General features: G+C 37.2%; 1 protein-coding gene across 3 annotated transcripts in view; it reads right to left on the bottom strand.

Moving 5' to 3' along the window:
* The window catches only part of DOCK3 (dedicator of cytokinesis 3), a 694,894-nt gene that overhangs the window by 123,095 nt on the left and 548,676 nt on the right, over window positions 1-23,123 (bottom strand). For all 3 annotated transcript variants that reach the window (XM_033926008.1, XM_033926006.1, XM_033926007.1), the window contains exons 40-41: window positions 14,806-14,947; window positions 14,007-14,173 (exon numbers count right to left, since the gene is read on the bottom strand). In XM_033926008.1, coding sequence (XP_033781899.1) covers window positions 14,007-14,173; window positions 14,806-14,947 — 309 coding nt within the window. The remainder of the gene's footprint in view (window positions 1-14,006; window positions 14,174-14,805; window positions 14,948-23,123) is intronic.

The following is a 23,123-nucleotide window of genomic DNA, read 5'->3' as shown; positions in this document are numbered from 1 at the left end:
TCACTGCCCCCCTCTATGTGTGTCACAAAAAAGATATTTAAGAGAAGAAAAGAAGAAGAAAAGTCCTACTATTTATTCATTGCAATATTTTGTCAATGGCCCCCATATTTTTATAAATTTAGTATATGTCCCTCTTTGTATTGCTATTGTTCTTTCCATTTTAAATATATGACATATTGTATTCCACCAAAATGTATAATTTAGGTTATTATAATTCTTCCAATTATTGGTTATATGTTGAATGGCAACCCCTGTCATTATTAATAAAAGCTTGTTATTTTCTGGTGAAATTTGACTTTTTTTCCTCATCATCATTCCAAATAATACTGTATCATATGATATTGCTATATGATTTTCCATCAATTTATTAATTTGTGGCCAAATTGAATTCCAAAAAGTTTTAATGTAGGGACAATGATACAGTAAGTGATCTAATGTCCCTGGTTCCAGATTACAGTGCCAGCATTTATTGGACTTAGAACTGTTTAATTTTTGCAAACGTGTAGGGGTCCAAAAAGCTCTATGTAATAAAAAGAACCAAGTTTGTCTCATAGATGCTGACACTGTACATCTCATTCTCCAAGACCAAATTTGTGGCCATTGAGATGCATTAATTTGATGCTTAATCTCAATGCTCCAAATATCTCTTAGACCATTTTTTGGTTTTTTATTCAAATATCCAGATATTAATTTATACCACAATGCGGCTTGATGTCCTAGGAAGTCTGCTTGAAAACATAAGAACTTTAAACTATATTGATTATTCAATGTTTTCCATTCAGGGAACCCAACCTGAATGGCCTGCTTCAATTGCAACCATTTAAAACTTTGTGTTTTACTAAGACCAAATCTATGTTGCAATTGTGAAAAATCCAGCAGTTTACCTTCTGAAATAACGTCATCTAGAGATCTAATGCCTGCAATTATCCAGTTCTTCCAAAGGATTTGAGCTCCGCCAATTTTGATCTTGGAGTTTATCCATAGAGATTGATTAGTTGATTTGTTTATTGGGATAGGTGTTAATTTACTAATAAATCTCAACGTTTTCCAAGTATCCATTAATATTTTATTTTCTCTGTATCTTCTAGGCATGTTAATACTTGGAAGGTGAACTAAATTTAGGGGAAACATAAGGCGCCATTCCAAATATAACCAATCTGGTGCATTATCTATAAGTTCTGGGAGGATCCAATACATACCCTGACGTAGAATATAGGCTTGATGGTACCTATAAAAATTTGGAAAATTTACCCCTCCCTCCTTAATTGATTTTTGCAAAGTTACTAAAGCTATTCTAGGTGTTCTACCAAGCCAAAGAAATTTCGTTAAAATGCTATTAATCTTTTTATAAAAGGACCCCTGAAAATAAATAGGTATCATACTCATTTGGTAGCAAACTACAGGCAAGATCATCATTTTAATAGTTTGAACTCTCCCCCACCAAGAAATATGTAAAGGGTTCCATTGCTCACACAACTCCGTAACTTATTTTAATACAAATTTTTCATTTTCTTTTACGGTATCTTCAATTGTATTTTTAACTTGAATGCCAAGATATTTAAATCCTTCTTCCTTCCATATGAACGGAAAATCTTTAAATAGTCCTTTTACACAATGAACATTTAAGGGTATAATTTCAGATTTATTCCAATTAATTTTATAACCTGAAAATTTACCAAACTTATCAATTAATTCCAATAAAGAAGATAAGGTAGATTCTGGATTTTTCAAATAAAGCAAAATATCATCAGCATAAGCCGAAATTTTATATTCCATATCTGAATATGGAATACCCTGTATCTCCCCCGTTTGCTGTATTGCTAACAATAAGGGTTCTAATATAACATCAAATAACAAAGGAGATAAAGGACAACCCTGTCTAACTCCCCTCCGCAATTGAAATCCATCAGATATCATATTATTAATATTTAATCTTGCAATCGGGAAGCTATACAAAGTTTTTACCATTTGTATAAATCCAGAACCTATACCAAACCATTCTAAAGCTTGATACATAAAATTCCATTCTACCCTATCAAACGCTTTTTCTGCATCCAAGGAAACTGTAAAAGTCGGTTCATCTATTTTTTTTGATAAATTTAACATATGAAACAATAATCTAGAATTATTGGAGGAATGTCTTTTAGCAACGAAACCCGTCTGATGCATATCTATAATATGTGGGAGAGCTTTGGCTAATCTCAAAGCCAAAATTTTCGCCAAAAGTTTATTATCCACATTTATTAAAGATATAGGCCTGTAGTTCGAAACCAAAGTAGGATCTTTATTTGGCTTAGGCAGAACAATTATTATTGATTCAGCCATAGTACCTTTAATATCACCTTTTATAAGTTGTGTTTGATATAAATTTAGTAAATGTGGGGAAAGGATATTTTGAAATGTTTTATAAAATTCTACTGTATAACCATCACCACCTGGAGCGGATCCAACTCTAAGAGATCTCAATGCTGTTTCTAATTCTTTTAATGATATAGGTTCATCTAAACTCCGTTTTATATGATCAGGAACTTTAGGTCCATTAATTAAATCTAAAAAATTTTTACCATCTTTTTGTCTCTCCAAATAAGGTTCGGAAGAATACAGGTCTTTATAAAATTTTAGAAATTGTTTTAAAATTATATCTGTTTGATTTGTTATTGTACCATTATCATCTTTTATCCCATTAACATTAGTTTTCCTTTTTTTTTGCTTTAAGATAATTTGCCAATAATCTCCCCGCCTTATTAGAATTTCCATAATACACTGCTTGTTTGGAAAACAAATCTCTTCTTATCATTTTTGAAGATAATTCATTATATTTACCTTTTGCTTTCAAAAGAGCTTGCAATATCTCATTTTCCCATTTGTTTATCAATTTAGCTTCTAATATTTTGATTTCTTTTTCTAATTCTATATATTGAATTTTATTTTGTTTCTTAATAAAAGCTGAATATGATATAATATTACCCCTCATAGTTGCTTTAAATGCATCCCATACATTCTCAATAGATGTATCCTCCACTAAGTTCATTAGAAAGAAATCATTAATTTGTGTTTTAAAATTTTCCAAAAATTTATCATCCACAAGCAGTGCATTATCAAATCTCCAAAGAGGTCTACCCTTTTCCAATTTATCCAATTGTAATTCTATCCATATTCCCGCATGATCCGAAATAATAATAGGATCTATGGAAGCTTTAATCACCTGTTGCACTTCATTTGTTGAAACAAAAATATAATCTATTCTTGAAAATGATTTATGAACCTGTGAACAAAATGAAAACTCCTGATCATTAAAATGAAGAATACGCCATATATCCTTTAAATCGCATGATTGAGCCAGATTATCTAAACCTAAAGATTTTATACTTTTACTTGGTTTTTTATCCAATAATGGATCCATTACAGCATTAAAATCTCCAGCCACCACTAAATTAGAAGCAGCCAGTGGTAATAACATATTCTGTAATTTTTTAAAAAATTCTGATTGATTTTCTATGACACACATATTTACCCTTGAAGTATCTAATCCCTTATTTACTTTCTCCTTAATCATTTTAATAAATACCATCTTTTTCCCTCCCTTTCCCACCCAATATAATGACTGCTTAAGAACACACATTGGAACTGCAACCCGAACATTCCCCTCCCCTCTAGGCAACCAATATTCAATCAATATCCCCTTCTATCTATCTATATTAACCTTTAATATCTTTAGTCATTTTTTTTTTACTTCTAACATTTCATTAATGTATCTATATCCATTCATCAATTTTTGAATTATATTTCCCTAGTATTATAGTTTACATCATAAAAATTTATCTTAAACATGTATTTAATATGGTATTGTTATTTTTCCTATATCTTATACTTTCTTTCTTTATATTTTTATTGTCTTTTCTTTAGTTCATGTTTTTCTTTCTTCGGTATTTCAATATCTCATATTTTTATAATTTTTCACAATATCATCAAAACCAATCTTGATATTTTATGTTAAAATGACATAGGTTCTGATTTTGAAAGAAAAGCTTTTAGTTTTTCTGGATCTTCAAAATACAAAGATTTATCTCCAGATGATACTCTCATTTTTGCCGGATAATATAATCCGTATTTAAAACCTTTTTCTTTTAGTTGAGGTCTCATATCTAATAGTCTCTTTCTTTTATTTGCTGTGTTTTTAGCAAAATCCGGCAAAAAACATATTCTGGATCCTTTGTAATTTAGATTTTTGTCTTTCTTGGCAGCATTTAATATTTCTAGTGCTTGTTGGTATCTAAGCATTTTGAATATTAGTGGTCTTGGCCTGCCTTGATTTTCTACGTTTTTTGCTGGGATCCTATGCGCTCTTTCTATTTCTAGTGGTTGTTTTAAATCCAGTTGTAGTATTTTTGGAATTAAGTTTTCTAGAAAATGTATAGCATTTTTCCCTTCTAAATTTTCTTGTATTCCAAAAAGTTTAATATTTTTCCTTCTTCCTCGATTTTCATAGTCTTCCAGTTGATCTTTCAATTTATTCAATTCCAGACTGTCATTTTTGCATCTGTTTGCTTCACCTTCTATGACCTCCATTTTAGTTTCTAAGACAGTTGTTCTTTTATTATTTACTTCCATTTGTCTGTGGATGTTTAGTATTTCTTCCTTCATTTCAGCCATATTGGTTACAGTTTCCTTGAGCATTTGTTTAATTTGTCTCAGTTCTTCCATAACTTCTGCTTTACTCAATATATCAGGTTCTTCAGCAGGAAGTGGGATCTTGCTTGGTGTAATTTGTTCCTGCTTCTGTCTTTTTGCTGACATACCAGCCTCATTTTTATTTTGTCTGGTACTTGCCATATTTCTGAACCTATTTTTATATTTTTACAGATTTTATCTTCTCCACAATCTTTATGCTCAGTGATTTTTCTGTCCACCACAATATACAATAGCCCGCCTTCAATGTTATGCTATTGAGGGAATAGCAAACTTTTTTTTGATCCCTTCCTTCAGGGTTCCTGTCTAATTTCATTGGAGGGTAATTTCAATTATCACAATTTTCACCAGTTTTTTTTATTTTTTTGATGTCACACAGTACAAAATCGGCTCTTTACCCTCAGGGTTTCTCTTCAAAACCGTCAGGGGAGGGCTACTTCAAACTGCCTCAACTTCAGACTGATAGACACCAGCCCTTCATCAAAATTAGTTTAAATGGAGGAAGCCTTTATCTTTTCCTTTCTGTTGTCGGCTAGTTCAATGTCAGTTCACCGTGGTCTTCAAGCCTCTTTTTAATTTTTATTCATTCAGCTCGTCAGGAATCTCAGCCCTCAACACCGCATCGCTTCAGCACTGAGATAAACGGCGCTCTTAATTTTTTTTTTTTTGGCTCTTCTTCTCTCAGTACCTTACTTTAGGTTTGGCAAGGCATAGTATCAGGCTGGTTTCATTCACGCTGTGAGTTTCTTGCTCATTTATATCTCGTCGCTCCAGCGTAAGAAAAACTGTCAGTATTTTGTCATGAGAAAAAAAAACCGGCAAAAGAGAAACAGACCTTTTATGTTGGCTTTCCTCCTTCAGGTTTTATTTCAATTTCGGCTGTACTTTTTTATTTTTCCGTGAACTCTAAGTTTTTTTTTTTTAACTTATATCATTCACGAATCGGCAATTCAGATCTTAATACCGCTTCGTTCCAGCTTATTTCTCCCCAGTTGTTTTTGATGTCTTTCAGCACAACCGGCTTTTTTATCCTCAAGGCTTTGCTTTAACACCGGCGGGGGAGGGCTACATCAAACTGTCATATTTTTATCTTTGACAGGCACTAGCCCTCAACCGAAATCTGAAGGAAGAAAAATTTTTTTCCTTTTCTGTCGTTAGCTAATTCAATGCTCAATAGTCTTCCTTTACAGTATTTTACTTTCAATGTCACTCTTTATAATAGAAAAAGAAACCGGCGAAAGAGTAACTGTTCTCCTTAACTCTCTGCCCCCAGGGCTCCGTCTCAGCACCGTCAGGAGAGGGCTACTTCCAACCGCCACAGCTCCAGAATTGACTGGCACCAGCCTCCCACCAAAATCAGTCTTCTTTTTACTTTTTCTTTTGCCGTTGGCCAGTTCAAATATTCAGCAGCCCACACTAGCACAGAGAAAAGCCGGCAAAAAAAAAAAACAACAGTCTTACTTGTATCCTTCCCCTCAGGTCTTTCCTCAGTGCCGGCGGAGAAAGTTTTATCAAATAGTCTTCCTTTACTTGTATTACAGGGCTCCGTCTCAGCACCGTCAGTTCAAATATTCAACAGCCCGCACTAGCACAGAGAAAAGCCGGTAAAAAAAACAACAGTCTTACTTGTCTCCTTCCCCTCAGGTCTTTTCTCAGTGCCGGTGGAGAAAGTATTATCAAATTTTCTCTGTTGGTAAATATTTATAAGTTTTATCAATCAGCATTGATTTTTCTGTCAAAAATCAACTCGAAGGGGAGAAATTTTAATCATTTGTTGCCTAGTTGAGAGGAGCGTCGCGATCACACGTCCATTTGTGTGCGCGGTAAGCCACGCCCCTCTATTTTTTAAAAAAGTAGACCACTCATTTGTGTTTACCCATTCCACCTCTATCATAACTCCCCTCTAAGCTGAAGAGCCCCAAGATATCTATCCTTTCCTAAAGAGAGTTATTCCATAATCATTTTGGTTGTCCTCTGTGTATTTTCTAACTCTGCTACAACCTTTTGAGATGTGATGACCAGAATTACCCATAGAGTACTAGAGAGGCATTATGATATTCTTTATTTTATTCTCTATTCTCCTAATAATTCCTACCATTCAGCTTGTGGTTTTATTTTTGGCTGCTGTTGCACATTGAGGGAAAGATTTCAATGTAGTGTCTTCGATGATACCTAGATTCTTTCTCTGGGTGGTGACTCCTAGTGTAGAATCTTGCATTAATTTGGGCTATTCTTCCCTATGTGTATCACTTTGTACTTATCCAGTTCATTTTTGTCTGCCATTTGGATGCTCAGTCTTACAAGTTTACTAAAAGTTTTATAAACCACCTAATCAGACTTCAAGGTGCTTTAAATATTTAAAACAAGGGGGATACATAAAATAAACAAACATACACACTACAGATAAACATGAATCACACAGACAGGAAGAGGAACAGGCTTTTTCTTCAGGAAGCAATAGTCTCTTTGATCCAGCACGCAATAATAGCCTTAGAAGCTCCATCCCCTTTACGAGGATCCACTAGAAGGATAAAGAGATGATTTGATTTCTTGAGCGAAGGACCCGAGTGACATCCAACTTGCGTAACTGTCTATGCTCGGAAGAACCCTCCCGGCTACCCAACACCGGGAGGATCATTACCTGACTGACATGAAAAAGAGAAACTACCTTTGGCAGAAAAGAAGGAAAAGGCCACAAAACAATCTGCTCCCTAGAAAACTCCAGGAAGGGAGCCCTACAAGAGAAAGCCTGTAGCTCAGAAACACATCTAGCAGAAGTAATGGACACCAAGAAGACTGCTTTAAGAGTAAGGTCCTTCAAAGAGCAGTCGCCGAACAGTTTAAAAGGTGGGCGCACCAGAATGGACATAACCAGATTCAGATTCCCAAGATGAACAGAGGGTCGTACTGAGGTTGCTTGTAACAATGAAAATCTCGCTAATTTAAACCTCTAGTCTCCTTCTCATGTCAGGCAGCCGTCGGAGTTTGGCGGCTTTCTTGAGTGCTGTATGAGCAGCATCAGTTCCTGAAACTAGCTTGGTCGAACCAATATCCATCTTGAGGTTTTTCATTGTTACAAGCAACCTCTGTCATCAACTATGTTGTATTGCTTAAATCCAGTTAAGTGTTTAATTTTATTGTTCCAACTTGGAGGGGGCCGGGACTTGTTTCAGTCACACATTTGATAACTTATTGATACTTAACCATTTTATCGATTTTGTGATTGTTGTTCACATTTAATTATTCTTTATTTCACTACTTTAGCACACAGGGCGTTTCCCATTATGGTGTGCAGGTTTAGGTGAGGCTTTTGTCTACCGTGTGAAACTAAAAGAAGCCAAGAGATACGTCTGGCGAAAGCACAGGTGGAAGAACAAATGGCTAAAAATGTAAAAAAGGAAGACCAAATTTTTTTCCAGATATATTAGTGAAAGGAGGAAGATGAAAAATGGAATTGCTAAACTAAAAGATGCTGGGAACCAATATGTGGAGAGTGATGAGGAAAACATCTAAACAAATACTTCTGTTCTGTGTTCACGGAAGAAAATCCTGGAGGTCTGGCAAAGTAACATGAGAAAATGGAGTAGATTCTGCGCTGTTCACGGAGTAAAGTGTTTATGAACAACTTGAAAAACTGAAGGTGGACAAAGCGATAGGACCGTATGGGATCCATCCCAGGATACTAAGGGAGCTCAGAAAGGTTCTGGCAAGTCCTATTAAAGACTTATTCAACAAATCTCTGGAGACAGGAGTGGTTCCTGGGGATTGGAGGAGTTTGGATGTGGTCCCTATTCACAAAAGTGGTCACAGGGATAAAGCGGGAAACTACAGGCTGGTAAATCTCACTTCGGCTGTTGGAAAAATAATGGAAGTTTTGTTGAAAGAAAGGATAGTGTACTTCCTTGAATCTAATGGGTTACAGGATCCGAGGCAACATGGCTTTACAAAAGGTAAATCGTGCCAAACGAACCTGATTGAATTTTTTGATTGGGTGATTGGAGAACTGGATCAAGGACATGCTAGATGTAATTTACTTAGATTTCAGCAAAGCCTTTGATATGGTTCCTCATAGGAGGCTCTTGAATAAACTTGAAGGGCTGAAGTTAGGACCCAAAGTGGTGAACTGGATTAGAAACTGGCTGTCGGTTACACGCCAGAGGGTGGTGGTTAATGGAAGTCGCTCGGAGGAAGGAAAGGTGAGTAGTGGAGTCCCTCAGGATTCGATGCTGGGGCTGATTCTGTTCAATATGTTAGTGAGTGACATTGCTGAAGGGTTAGAAGGAAAAGTTTGCCTTTTTGCGGATGATAACAAGATTTGTAACTGAATAGATGCCAAAGAGGGAGTGGAAAATATGAAAAAGGATCTGCTAAAGTTAGAGGAATGGTCTAATATCTGGCAACTAAAATTCAATGCATACAAATGCAGAGCAATGCATTTGGGGATTAATAATTGGAAGGAACCGTATATGCTGGGAGGTGAGAGGCTGATATGTACGGACGGGGAGAGGGACCTTGGGGTGATAGTGTCTGAAGATCTAAAGGCAAAAAGAAGTGTGCTGCCAGAAGGATGCTGTATAAAGAGAGACGTAGCCCTTAGAAGGAAGGTGTTGATGCCCCTGTACAGATCGTTGGTAAGGCCTCACTTGGAGTATTGTGTTCAATTTTGGAGACCATATCTGGTGAAGGACGTAAGAAGACTTGAACTGGTCCAGAGGAGGGCGACGAAAATGATAGGAGGTTTGAGCCAGAAGATGTATGAGGAGAGACTGGATACCCTAAATATGTATACCCTAGAAGAAAGGAGGGACAGGGGAGATATGATTCAGACGTTCAAATACTTGAAAGGTATTAATGTAGAACAAAATCTTTTCCAGAGAAAGGAAAATGGTAAAACCAGAGGACATAATTTTAGGTTGAGGGGTGGTAGATTCAAGAACAATGTTAGGAAATTCTACTTTACGGAGAGGGTGGTAGATGCCTGGAATGTGCTCCCAAGAGAGATGGTGGAGAGGAAAACAATGACAGAGTTCAAAGAAGCGTGGGATGAACACAGAGGATCTAGAATTAGAAAATAATAGTAAATATTGAAGAACTAAGGCCAGTACTAGGCAGACTTGCACGGTATGTGTCTAAATATGGCCTTTTGGTTGAGGAAGGGCTGGGGAGGGCTTCAATGGCTGGGAGGGTGTGGATGAACTGGAGTGAGTTTTGACGAAGACTTTAGCAGTTGGAACCCAAGCTCAGTACCGGGTAGAGTTTTAGATTCTTGCCAGAAATAGCTAAGAAGAAAAAATTTATTTTTTTAAATTAAATTGAATCAGGTTGGGCAGACTGGATGGACCATTCGGGTCTTTATCTGCCGTCATCTACTATGTTACTATGTTTTGAGCCGCTAATCAGCGCTGGAACGGCAAGTTTTCTCTGCTCCTCATGCTAGTTTAGTCATACTGAGGAAACATCCATATTCATTATAAATTTATTATCTTATTATTATTATTATTGAGATTTGGTGGTTAATGTGTGGATCCTGGCCAGTTCCGATTAGCACTGCTGCTAATTTTTTACTTTTCCAAGTATCTTTTGCAACTGTTTTTTGTGAGATTTAGTTTAGCATTAAATAGCCGAGCATTAGAACCATTAAAAATATATATGCTCATGTGCAAGTATCTGCCTACCTTAATTTTTTTATTGCATTTATAGACATTTTTAGTATCCTTACTTTTTAGCATGCCACCATTTTATTGGATTATTATTATTATTATATTTATATCTTTGTTTTTATTTTTTATTATATATTTATATCTTTATTTGCAGTATTTATTTATATGTATTTGCATTTTTATATAATTGTCTATCATTGTTTGATTTTATCAACATGTTAAACAAAGTATTTTTAATATATATTTGTTGTGTTCAATTATAGACTCCTGATAAAGATACCCTATAGGTGTTGAAATACTGGCCGTGTTGAGTCTAGTTAGCATATATGAGACTATCTGAGATTCAGCAATAAACTTTTGTTCCTCTTTGTATTCCTAGTGGAAGCTTCTTTTTCCTCACCTTATTTCATTCTCTTGGATATTAAAATGCCCGGATATGGTCCAACATTGAATATTGGGGGCTTAATTCTACTTATGGTGATCAGTGATTAAAAAAATACAGACTACCAACAGTTGAATATTGACTGGAAAATGTCCAGGAAACAAAGGTACAAAAAAGTGTTTTATTTTGAATTTATTAACTGAAATACTGTATATACTCGAATATAAACCAAGATTTTTGGGATCAAAAATTACGGCCTCTGTTTAGATTCGAGCTACCACCTGACCACTGGGCATGGCTGTCCTCTTCCTGCTCCCTACTGAACTCAGCGTCACTATTGTGTATACAGGGTCACCTGCCCCTGCCCTCAAACTGCTGTCCACAACACACACACCCTCCCCGGAGCCGCTATCCACAATACATGTCCCTATCTCCCCGAGTCATTGACCTCCATATACCCTTAAGTGCCGCCACAGATCCACTGACCTCCATAAACCTGTAGGTTATGCCGCTACCAATCTGCTATATGTTGAACTGGGCATGGCCTTGAGCATCTGCACATGCTCAAGGTCTGCTGGCTCCTGCCTTCTCTGAGAATCTCAGAGGGGGCGACAGCTGGAAGACCTTGAGCATGTGTAGATGCTCAAGTCCTGCCCAGTTTAACATATCAGCAGCAGCAGCACAACCCACTGGTTTATGGAAGTCAGCAACTCTGTGGCGGTGGCTGCACCAATAGGTACATGGAGGTCAGTGACTAAGTGGGTGGGGGGGCATGTATTGTGGATAGCGGCTCTGAGGAGGGTGCATATGTGTTGTGGATAGTGGTTGGGGAGGTGTGCACGCCCCTGTATGCAGGATAGTGACACCAGATCAGTATACAGAGTCAGCAGCAGATGTCTTCAGCACTGAAAGGTAAAGCTCTGATTACTTGGAGAACATTTTGAGGCACCAACCAATAAGGTTGCTTTAATAAAGCTTGATGACAAAATGATATACAATCGTGTGAAAAAATTAGGCCACCCCATGAAATATTCAGTTATTTCTTAAGAAATGCTCATTTATCAATGTCAATTTTTTTTTTAAATCTCTGGAAAAGAAAGTGATATAATTGCAGGTAAATAAAAAAGTTTTCCTTGATTTGCTCACAAAACAAAATATATCCCCAAAAATATGTATTCTAAGAAATAAATTAGGACACCCTACACCCTAATAGCTAGTGTTACCCCTTTTGGCTGAAATAACTGCAGTGAGATGCTTCTTGTAGCCATCTACCAGTCTCTGACATCGGTCTGAGGAAAGTTTGGCCCACTCCTCAATGCACAATTCTTTCAGCTGTGAAATATTTCAGCCCATTTCAAATCACTCCACAGCATCTCAATGGGATTAAGATCAGGGCTTTGACTTAGCCACTCCAGGACTCTCCATTTTTTAGTTTTCAGCCAGTCCTTGGTGGATTTACTGGTATGTTTGGGGTCACTGTTGCATTGCAGGGTCCAATTCCGCTTCAGGTTTAATTTTTTTTACAAATGGTCTCACGTGATCCTCAAGCACCCTCTGATACACGGTGGAATTCATGGTGGATTCTATGATGGTGAGCTGGTCAGGTCTTGCTGCAGCAAAGCATCCCCAAATCATGACACTTCCACCTCCATGCTTAACAGTTGGTATGAGGTTCTTTTCCTGAAATGTTGTATTTCATGTACGCCAAACATGTCCTCCTTTCTGGTGTCCAAATAATTCAATTTTAGACTCATCTGTCCATAGAACACTATTTCAGAAATCCTGGTGTTTGTTTCCATTCTCTCTGGCAAACTTCAGTCTGGCTTTGATGTTTCTCTTAGAGAGCAAAGATTTCCTCCTTGCACACCTCCCATGCAAATTAAAATTGTGCAGTCTCTTTCTGATTGTAGAGGCATGCACTTTCACATCAACAGTAGGTCACATGATGATATTTTAGGGTTTTTGGAGACTTTTTTTTAGCATCTTGCAGTCTGCTCTGGGGGTCAACTTGCTTAGACGGACAGACCTTGGCATGTTGGCAGTTGTTTGGAAAGTCCTCCACTTGTACACTATTTTCTGGACTGTGGAATGTCTAATGTCAAATTCTTTCGAGATCTTTTTAAATCCCTTAGCAGACTTATAAGCTGCTACAATCTTCTTTCTGAAGGCCTCAGACAGCTCTTTTGATCCCATCATGGTGTTCACTCTCACCGCAGTAGTTATGAGCACACCAAACTAAATGTCTGAGGTTTAAGGGCAAACCTCCTTCAAAATGCTGAGTAACGATGTTCTAATCATGTGTACCTGATGTGATACACCTGTGTGATTTGAGCCACTTTACGTGGGAGGATATGTGAGGGTGTCCTAATTTATTCCTCAGTTAGTAAACACATTTTTGTGGATATATTTTGTTTCATGAGTAAATCAAAGAAAATATTTGTTGTTTACCTGTAATTACCTCACTTTATTTTCCAGAAATAAAAAAAAAAAAAAAAAAAAGATTTGACATCGATAAGTGAACATTTTTTAAGAAAGAACTGAATATTTCAAGGGGTGTCCTAATTTTTCCACATGACTGTATAACAATCAATATTTTTTGTTTCAGTTCTGCATATATTTATCAACACTGCAGATGCCATAGAACCTATCAAGTCTGAGGCCCATAGACTAGAGCTCTGAAAGGGGCTTCCCTTCTGGAGCTCAAACAGAGAGCCACAGATCTTAATCTATGCCTCAGAGAGCTAGGCCAACAAGGAACCTGCTTCTCCAGACTAATATGGAGCTGGAGACAAAAAATATAGGAAGGTTTCAGGGCTACATCATTGCTTATATCTGTGATAACATCACTGAAAGTCAGTGTTCTTTGCCTCCATCTGGTTGGACTGATCTATTAGGATGATAAGGAAATTCTATATTCTGTACAACTTTATCTAGAAGTGTACTCTAGTGGTCAGAGCATTGACCTGTCAGTCAGGAGAAATAGTTGCATGCAGACTTCTGGTATCATTCTGGGAAAGTCCCTTTATCTGCTTGCGTCTCAGTCACCAACTTACTGCACGACCCTGAATCAATTCAGGTTATTTCTCCATATTTATCCAATTGCTGAGTAACTCCTTCTACTCTCTTCTTTGAGAAATATGTATAAGGTACAGATGCTAGAGATGTTCTGCCATTCTTTCAGATTGCTTAATGTATGTCTTGAAATACTATTATATAGTTTGGATGCGAGGCACCACACAAACCCAAATAACTAATATAATTATTCTCTCTCTCACCTTAAATTCATTCTCCTTGTCCTTGGGACCCTTGTGAAAAGGTCTGTCATAGCGGAATTTCTTCACATTGTTAACACGATAAAAGCTCTTGATGCGATCGGGGACCTGGTCCATCTGAAGCACGTCCACATTCTCCGGAATAGGAGACACTGCATAAATCTGCAAATCTGCAGAAGTTGTTATGGAAACACAGACAGGACCCAGTGCTATGCTTTCTTCTCTGAAAGGGACCTAACCTCAGCCACAAGAAGCTACAACATTCATTGAACTAGGCAAGTCAGACAGGATAATAGTATTTCACTTCCTTCCTTAAGTAAGAGCTTCCCATGAAGAGCTAGGAAAGTCACAATTACAGTATTGTACACCCTCTTTTATAAGGAAGTGAGATGCAGCTATAAATAAAAGTTTATGACAAGCAAAACGAAAAGACCACCATGTTGACCTTGTTCAGACAGGATATGGAATGCAGTCACAGAATTAAAGTATGGTGTTTCTTCAGACAAACAAAGGTAAGAACTTAATATAACAGAGAGAGGAATTGAACTACAAATGTATAATACTTCCCTCTCCTGTGACAAATGAATATACGGTATATAGAAAAGTGCTTAGCTTCTCCTTCCATTTCTAACTTCAACACAAAAAAACGATATGCTGACTAACTGGAATTACCCTGTTGAATTAACTCTAATTGTCTATAACCAAATACCCTCTAGGACTTAAGCATATTGCTTATATGCTAAGTTAGCACAAACCTGGGAAAAAAAATCCTTGATACTGTTCTTTTTTTCCTGAAGGATACATTGAGAGTCACAATGTAAGATGGTGTCATCTGGGTAATTGGGATGCTGCATTGCAATAGCTTGAGGGAACTCACTCAGCATTCTTTGTTGAAAAGCCTCTAGTCGTTCATAGTCATGGCCTCGACAAACAAACTCCTTGTTCTGAAACAAACAACGGCAACAATTATGGTTAATACTAGAAGTCAGTAACCCTTGGCATATATATGGCTTTTGAGCACTTTTGCAAATAATCTTCTAAACAAAACTAAAACTTAGATTTATAGACCGGGTCATCTTCATATAATAAAGCTCGACTCAGTTTATAAGTTTACAATTTAGAGAATAACCATGTTTTTAAATTTTTTTTTTCCCAATTCTTTATTCATTTTTTCATCTTATACCAAGTGAACAATATTACATCATTTAATTCCTATACATCACTTGAAAATTATTTCATATTATTATTTCAATACATATTTTAAATCCCTCCCACATCCACCCTCTCTACAAATAATGCAAATCAAACGTATCATACATATAATGTGTTCAAAATAATAATAAAACAATAATGAATCAATATATCCCCCCTTCCCCATTATTCTAAATATACTTTAGTGTATAAAGGTGCCTACTCATTACAATATGTCGTCAATGGTCCAGCCTTTCCATTTTGTATATATGGCATAATGAATTCCACCAGAAGGTGTAATTAAGTCTGGTATAATCTTTCCAATTTCTAGTAATATGCTGAATGGCAACTCCTATCATTATTAATAAAAGTTTATTATTATTAGATGAAATTTGACTTTTTTTTCTCATGGACGTTCCAAATAGAATTGTATCGTATGATAGAGCTACATAATTTTCTAATAAGCCATTAATCTGGGACCAAACTGATTTCCAAAAGGCCATAATACAGGGACAAAAATAAAGTAGATGATCTAGAGTCCCTGCTTCCAGATTACAGTGCCAGCATCTATTAGACTTAGAGCATTCCAACTTTTGTAATCTAACTGGGGTCCAAAATGCTCTATGTAACAAAAAGAACCAAGATTGTCTCATAGATGCAGACACTGTACATCTCATTCTCCAAGACCAAATACATGGCCATTGAGAAGCAGAAATGTGATGCTTAATCTCAATGTTCCAAATGTCTCTAAGACTAGTCTTTGGTTTTTTATTCATAAATCCAGATAGCAATTTATACCACTGTGTGGCCTGGTGTCCCAGAAAATTGGCTTGAAAGCATAAAAATTCCAGACTATACTGATTATTAAGATTTTTCCATTCAGGGAACCCCTCCTGAATAGCCTGCTTCAGTTGCAACCATTTAAAACTTTGTGACTTATTTAGGCCATATTTATGTTGCAACTGCAAAAAATCAATCAGTTTTCCATTTGAAATAACATCATTTAAAGTTTGTATGCCTGCAATAATCCAATACTTTCAAACAATTTTAAAACCGCCAATTTAATCTTGGAGTTTAGCCAAATGGATTGATTTGTTGATTTATGTACTGGGTCAGGTGTTAAATTACTAACAACGTAAGGTCTTCTATGTATCTATCAATATCCTAATCTCTTTATATTTCCTAGGCATTGTTACACTAATAACATGAGAGAGATGTAAAGGAAACATGAGTCGCCATTCCAAATATAACCAGTCTGGGATGTTTTCCATGAGTTCTGGGAGGACCCAATACATAGGCTTGATGATACCTATATATACCTCCACAATTGATTTTTGTAAAGTTACTAAGGCAATTCTAGGCATTTTACCCAGCCAAACAAATTTTGTAAGAATACTATTTAATTTTTTATAAAAGGACCCTGAAAAAAAACCTGGAATCATACTCATTTGTTAACAAACCACAGGCAGTATCATCATTTTAACAGTTTGAACTCTCCCCCACCAAGAAAGATGTAAAGGATTCCATTGCTCGCACATATCTGTTACTTTTTTAATAAAAGTTTTTCATTCTCCTTCACTGTGTCATCTATTGTATTTTTTATGCTAATACCTAAATATTTTAAACCATCTTCTTTCCATACAAATGAAAATGAATCAAATAAACCTTTAGTACAATGGACATTAAGTGGAAGAATTTCTGACTTGCTCCAATTTATCTTGTATCCTGAAAACTTTCCAAATTTCTCTATCAATTCAAGTAAGCATCGAATGGTAGTTTCTGGATTCCTCAAATAAAGCAGTATATCATCTGCATAGGCTGAGATTTTATATTCCCAATCTGCACGAGGAATTCCCTGTATTCCCTTTGCCTGTTGAATGGCTAATAACAAGGGTTCTAAAACAATATCAAAAAGCAAAGGGGATAAGGGACAACCCTGCCTAACACCCCTCCGCAAATTAAATCATTCTGACAAATTATTATTAACTAGTTGTTTAGCCAGTTACATTAACGGATGCTAGCAGCCCTTCTCCCTTACTTTTACCTCCTCCCTGTCCAGCAGCACCCCCACCCATTCCCTGCTCCCCCTATATAGCAGTAGCCCTTTTCCTTTTATCTCCCCCTGTTCAGCATCACCCCATTTCCAGCTCCCCATATCCAGCAGTAGCTATTCTCCTTTGCAGGAGCCCTTCTCCCTTCCTTTTATCCCCCCCCCCTCCCGGTCTAGCAGTACCTCTTCCCTGCTTCCCCTATCCAGCAGTAGGCCTCCCTTCCTGTTACCTCCCCCCCTGTCCAGAATCACCTCTTCCCCGCTCCTCCTGTACTGCAGCACCCCCTTACCTGCTCCCCCTGTCCAGTCCGGTGATCTCCAGCCAACAGGATGGCTCCTGCAGGGAGTCTAGTTCCTGTCCGGTCCGCGCCAGGCGTGCGAGCCTGCTCCGCCCCCTCCCGACCTGCTGGGAGTATTTGAATTAGACCCGACGGTTCCTGTTGAGGGAAGCACTCCTCACCGGACTCAGCGGTGAACTCCAGCCATCGGGCCGACATCCGCCTTGGTTTTTTGTTTTTTTTTAGTTGAAAGATGCGGCGGTGGCTCCTCTCATGATCCCCGCCTGCGTCGGAAGTCCAACGCAGGCGGGGATCGTGAGATTAGCCACCGCCGCGTCTTTCAAAGAATCGTAAGCCGCGCATGCACACTTCCTATGTGTCAAATGCAGGGCTCACGTGACAGTGGATCGCAGGCGCTCCTCTTGCTCTCTGGCTGGTGTTAACGTCTGGGGCATTTTTTATTGTTATGTGTAATCAAGGCAGAGATGAGAAGTGGCTCGAGCCGACGCGCTTCTGCTGGGGACTCGTACAGTCCAGTCCTTCTGGAGAGTGTAGGGCAGTGGGGCCGTAGTAAGAGCGGGGCATGCTGCAGTCTTGGCGGCCACGGACATACGGATCATGGAAGCACGCCGATAAGACTGCGCATGCGCCGCCTACGGTTTTATTATATAGATATATAATCTTGCATCAGGGGAGTTATACAGCATTTGAATCATTTGTATGAATCCTGAACCTATACCAAACCATTCTAATGCTTGATACATAAAAGTCCACTCAACTCGATCAAAGGCTTTTTCCACATCCAAAGAAATTAGGAAAGCCGGATCATTCAAGTTTTTTGTTAAATTTAGAGTATGAAAAGCCAATCTAGTATTGTTAGAAGAATGTCTCTTAGCAACAAATATGTTTGATGCATATCAATAATAAAAGGGAGAGCCTTAGCCAATCTTAAAGCTAATGTCTTTGCTAAAAGTTTTCCATCCACATTAATTAATGAGATAGGCCTGTAGTTTGAAACCAAAGTGGGATCTTTGTTTGGCTTTGGCAAAACAATTGTTAATGATTCTGCCATAGTACCTGTAATGCAACCTTTATTCAGTTGAAATTGATATAAATGTAATAAATAGGGTAAAATGGTACTTTGAAATGATTTATAAAATTCTACTGTAAAACCATCACCACCTGGAGTGGATCCAACTCTAAGAGACTTCAATGCTGTTTCTAATTCTTTTAGTGATATAGGCTCTTCTAAGTTTCTTTTTATACATTCAGGAACCTTTGGTCCAACAATTAAATTTAAAAATTCTAAACCATCTTTTTCCCTATCACCATAAGGCTCAGAAGAATATGTCTTTATAAAAATGTAACAAAGTTGGTGGAACACTAAAAGTGTATATAACGTGATTATAATCAAGGGAAAAAAGACCTCAAAATACCCCTAAATTGTGATCAATGAAGTCACAAATATTTTGGGGTTAGGTATCATCACCGGTCAAAAACCCTTGAATTTTTAATATTTTTAATTTTCATTGATTTTTAGTTATTTAAAACATTTTTTCTTTTATTATAAATATAGTATATGTCAATTTCATACTTAAATTTTTCCTTTTAAATGATTGAGCATTCAAATGACCAGCAACTGTTGGTTCAATACCTAACCCCAAAATATTTGAAAAAATACCTAACCCCAAAATATTTGTGAAAAAATACCTAACACCAAAATATTTGTGAAAAATACCTAACCCCAAAATATTTGTGAAAAAATACCTAACCCCAAAATATTTGTGAAAAATACCTAACCCCAAAATATTTGTGGATGATACCTAACCCCAAAATATTTGTGACTTCATTGATCACAATTTAGGGGTATTTTGAGGTCTTTTTTCCCTTGATTATAATCACGTTATATACACTTTTAGTGTTCCACCAACTTTGTTAAATTATATTATTATTTGGACACTATTTTGTTTTCCATTCTTTTATTCAGTTTATAAAAATGTAGAAATTGTTTTGAAATATTTTCCATTTTAATATGTGTTTCTCCATTTTCATCTTTTATTGCAATAATTTTTGTACTTCTTTTCTTTAAGATAATTTGCCAATAATCTTCCCGCCTTATTTGAGTTTTCATAATACTGAGTTTGTTGGGAAAACAAATCTTTCCTTATAAATTTAGAAGATATCTCATTATATTTGCCTTTTGCTTTCAATAAAGCCTGCAATGTACTTTGTTCCCATTTATCAACTAATTTATTCTCCAAATATTTAATTTCTTTTTCCAAATCAAAAAATTGTTTTTTAAGTTGTTTTCTAATATATGCCGAATATGAAATAATATTATCTCTCATGGTAGCCTTAAATGCATCCCATAAAGTTTCTATGTTAATATCTACTGAAAAAACGCAATCATTTTTAATTTAAAATCTTCAAGAAAATTTGAATCCGCAATCAAAGTATTATCAAATCTCCAAACCGACTTACAAAAGTCTTGCTCATCAGATTGTAACTCAATCCATACACTAGCATGATCTGAAAATATGATTGGATCTATGATGGCTTTTGTCACTTTTTGAACTATCTGATTCGATACCAAAATATTATCTATTCTTGAAAAAGAATTATGGACCTGTGAACAAAATGAAAATTCCCGATCATTAAAATGAAGTATACGCCATATATCTATTAAATTACAAGATTGTGCCAAATTATCTAACCCTAATGATTTCATTATTCTACTTGGTTTCTTATCTATTAATGGATCCATAACAGCATTAAAATCTCCAGCCACTATTAAATTTGAAGTAGCCAGTGGGAGTAGTAATTGTTGTAAATTCTTAAAAAATTCCACTTGATTTGTATTTGGGGCATACACATTAAACAATTCCAGGGCAGTACTCATTTTAACATGTACCCATCTTCCCAAAGGATCTGAATCAATCAACTGAAACTTAGCAGTACATTTTTTTATTAATTAATATAGTAACCCCAGCCTTTTTACCAACTGCAGGGGCAAAGAAATTCTCCTTCACCCAACTCCCTTCCAGCTTTCCTGACTCTACCCTTGAAAGATGCGTCTCTTGTATGAAATATATATCAGCATTTTTTTCCTTTTAATTTGATGATTATTTAATTCTTTTTATTAATTTTTCAAATGACATGTCAAATATTCACTTGTACAGAAAGTAAGTTAGTGAGGTGAGAACTATATACAATATAAATCATATACAGTCCAATAAAGAAACTAAGTACAAGAAAATCTTCTAACCAACTCAACTCAAGTCCTCAAATGTAATTTGATGATTTAGACCATTGACGTTCAAGGAAAAATTGTAATCATTATCTGGAACCAAAAATATAATCTGACAATAATAAAATAAATTAGATAACACAAAATGATTAGGCACCAATACACCAAGCATACAATTTAAAAAAACCATCTTCCCTTTATCAACCCCTTCATTCCCCAATCCTACAATTACTAAACTCCCCAATATCTGTAAAACCACCCATACATAATGATGAAAACGCACATATGAAATCAGGTATATGAAAAACCCCATCAGGATAAATTAAAATATAATTTCATTAAACTAAATTAAGCTATCAGAATCTAATTATGAAATCATTCATATAATTAATGTTAACCCATAAACTAATGCATTGAATGAATCATAAATTACCTTTAAATAAGTAATGCTAAAAATAAATTATATCTTATTGTGATACAGAAAATCTATAATCCTATATCATATGTATTGAAAACCATATGAACAAATTATAATTAAGAATATTTCAAAGAATAAAAATCTCAAATTTAAGATTTATATCAATCCATCTAATATAATAAAATGGTAAGCCGCGCATGCGCACTAAAAAAAAACGTGTTCCGTGAGCTGTAGCGGAAAAAACAATTGCGCATGCGCGGCCCCGGCGGCGGCTTTCAAATAAAAAAAAAAATTTCCATAGCTGCGGCGGCCTTCCTCACCCCCGGCTCCTCTCTTGAACTGGACGGTCCCCGCGTCTGCCTACCCTTCCCCCCAACACAGCGCATCCCCCCCCCCCCCCCCAACGAATCAATAAATCGAGCCGAGCTGGGCCGCCCTCCGCAACAGACCAGAGGAGTTCTTTGCCGCTCACACCCCTTCCCTTGCCGCTGACCCGAATACCTACCCGGCGATTCAAGAAGCCTGTGCAGCAGTCTTCACACGCTGCTTCAGGCTCTTCTACTGCCCTGATTTGCTCTGCCGCGTCTCTGATGATGTCATCAGAGACGCGGCAGAGCAAATAAGCGCAGTAGAAGGACCCGAAGCAGCGTGTGAAGACTGCTGCACAGGCTTCTTGAATCGCCGACTTACAAGTGAAGGGGAGCGGGGGGGGGGCCGCAATGACTCTATCTGATTAATTAAAAAACTCTGCACAAGGGGAGCAGGAAGAGATGATGATGGACAGGGGGGGGAAGGAAGGGAGGCCTATTGTTGGACAGGGGGAGCAGGAAGAGGTGCAGATGGACAGCGGGGGAAATTAAGGGAGACCTGCTGATGGACAGGGGGGGGAAATGAAGGGAGGCCTACTGCTGGACAGGGGGAGCAAGAAGAGGTGCTGATGGACAGGGGGGGAGGTAAAACAAAGGGAGAAGGGCTGCTGCTGGATAAGGGGAGCAATGAAGAGGTGGTGGTGGACAGGGGGGAAAAATGAAGGGAGGCCTAATGCTGGACAGGGGGAGCAAGAAGAGGTGCTGATGGACAGGGGGAAAAAAATTAAGGGATGCCTACTGCTGGACAGGGGGAGCAGGAAGAGATGCTGATGGACAGGGGGAAAAAATAAAGGGAGGCCTACTGCTGGACAGAGGGAGCAGGAAGAGGTGATGATGGACAGGGGGAAAAAGGAAGGGATGCCTATTGTTGGACAGGGGGAGAAGGAAGAGGTACTGATGGACAGGGGGGAGGTAAAACAAAGGGGGAAGGGCTGTTGCTGGATAAAGGGAGCAGTGAAGGGGTGGTCGTGGACACAGGGGAGGTAAAAAGAAGGGAGAATGGACAGGAAAAAGTGGCTAAGGAGACAGAGAGAGAAAGAAATAAAGACAGACACACACACATATATTCTAGCCCGAGGGATGAAAATGCTGCACAGGGAAGTAGGGAGGGGGGAAATGCTGATGCACAAGGAAATGGAGGGGGAGGGAATGCTGATATGGCTACTGTACAGGAAGGTGGACAAGGGGATATAAATGCTGCATAGGGGGCAGAAAGAGAGATAAATAGAAAGAAAGACAAATAATAGGAGGGAGGGAGACAGAAATAAAAGAAGAAAGACACAAGGGCAGGGAGTGAGATAGAAAGAAAGACAGACATACATATATTCTAGCACCCGTTAATGTAACGGGCTTAAAGACTAGTATACTTTATAATTACATATTTAACTTAGAAATATATAATAATAATCTTATTATAAAATAGGAGATTAATATTTATCACTTACATCACTTTCCCAATTAATTATAGTCATCTCCTAGCTCTAGTAAAGATTCATATTTTCATATTCTGTATATATTACTACAAACCACATTACAATAATTATGTGTAGAATCCCCCAAAACTCATA

The sequence above is a fragment of the Geotrypetes seraphini genome, chromosome 17, assembly GCF_902459505.1.
Source record: "Geotrypetes seraphini chromosome 17, aGeoSer1.1, whole genome shotgun sequence".
Taxonomy (NCBI): Eukaryota; Metazoa; Chordata; class Amphibia; order Gymnophiona; family Dermophiidae; genus Geotrypetes; species Geotrypetes seraphini.
This window is presented reverse-complemented; position numbering and strand designations above follow the sequence as displayed.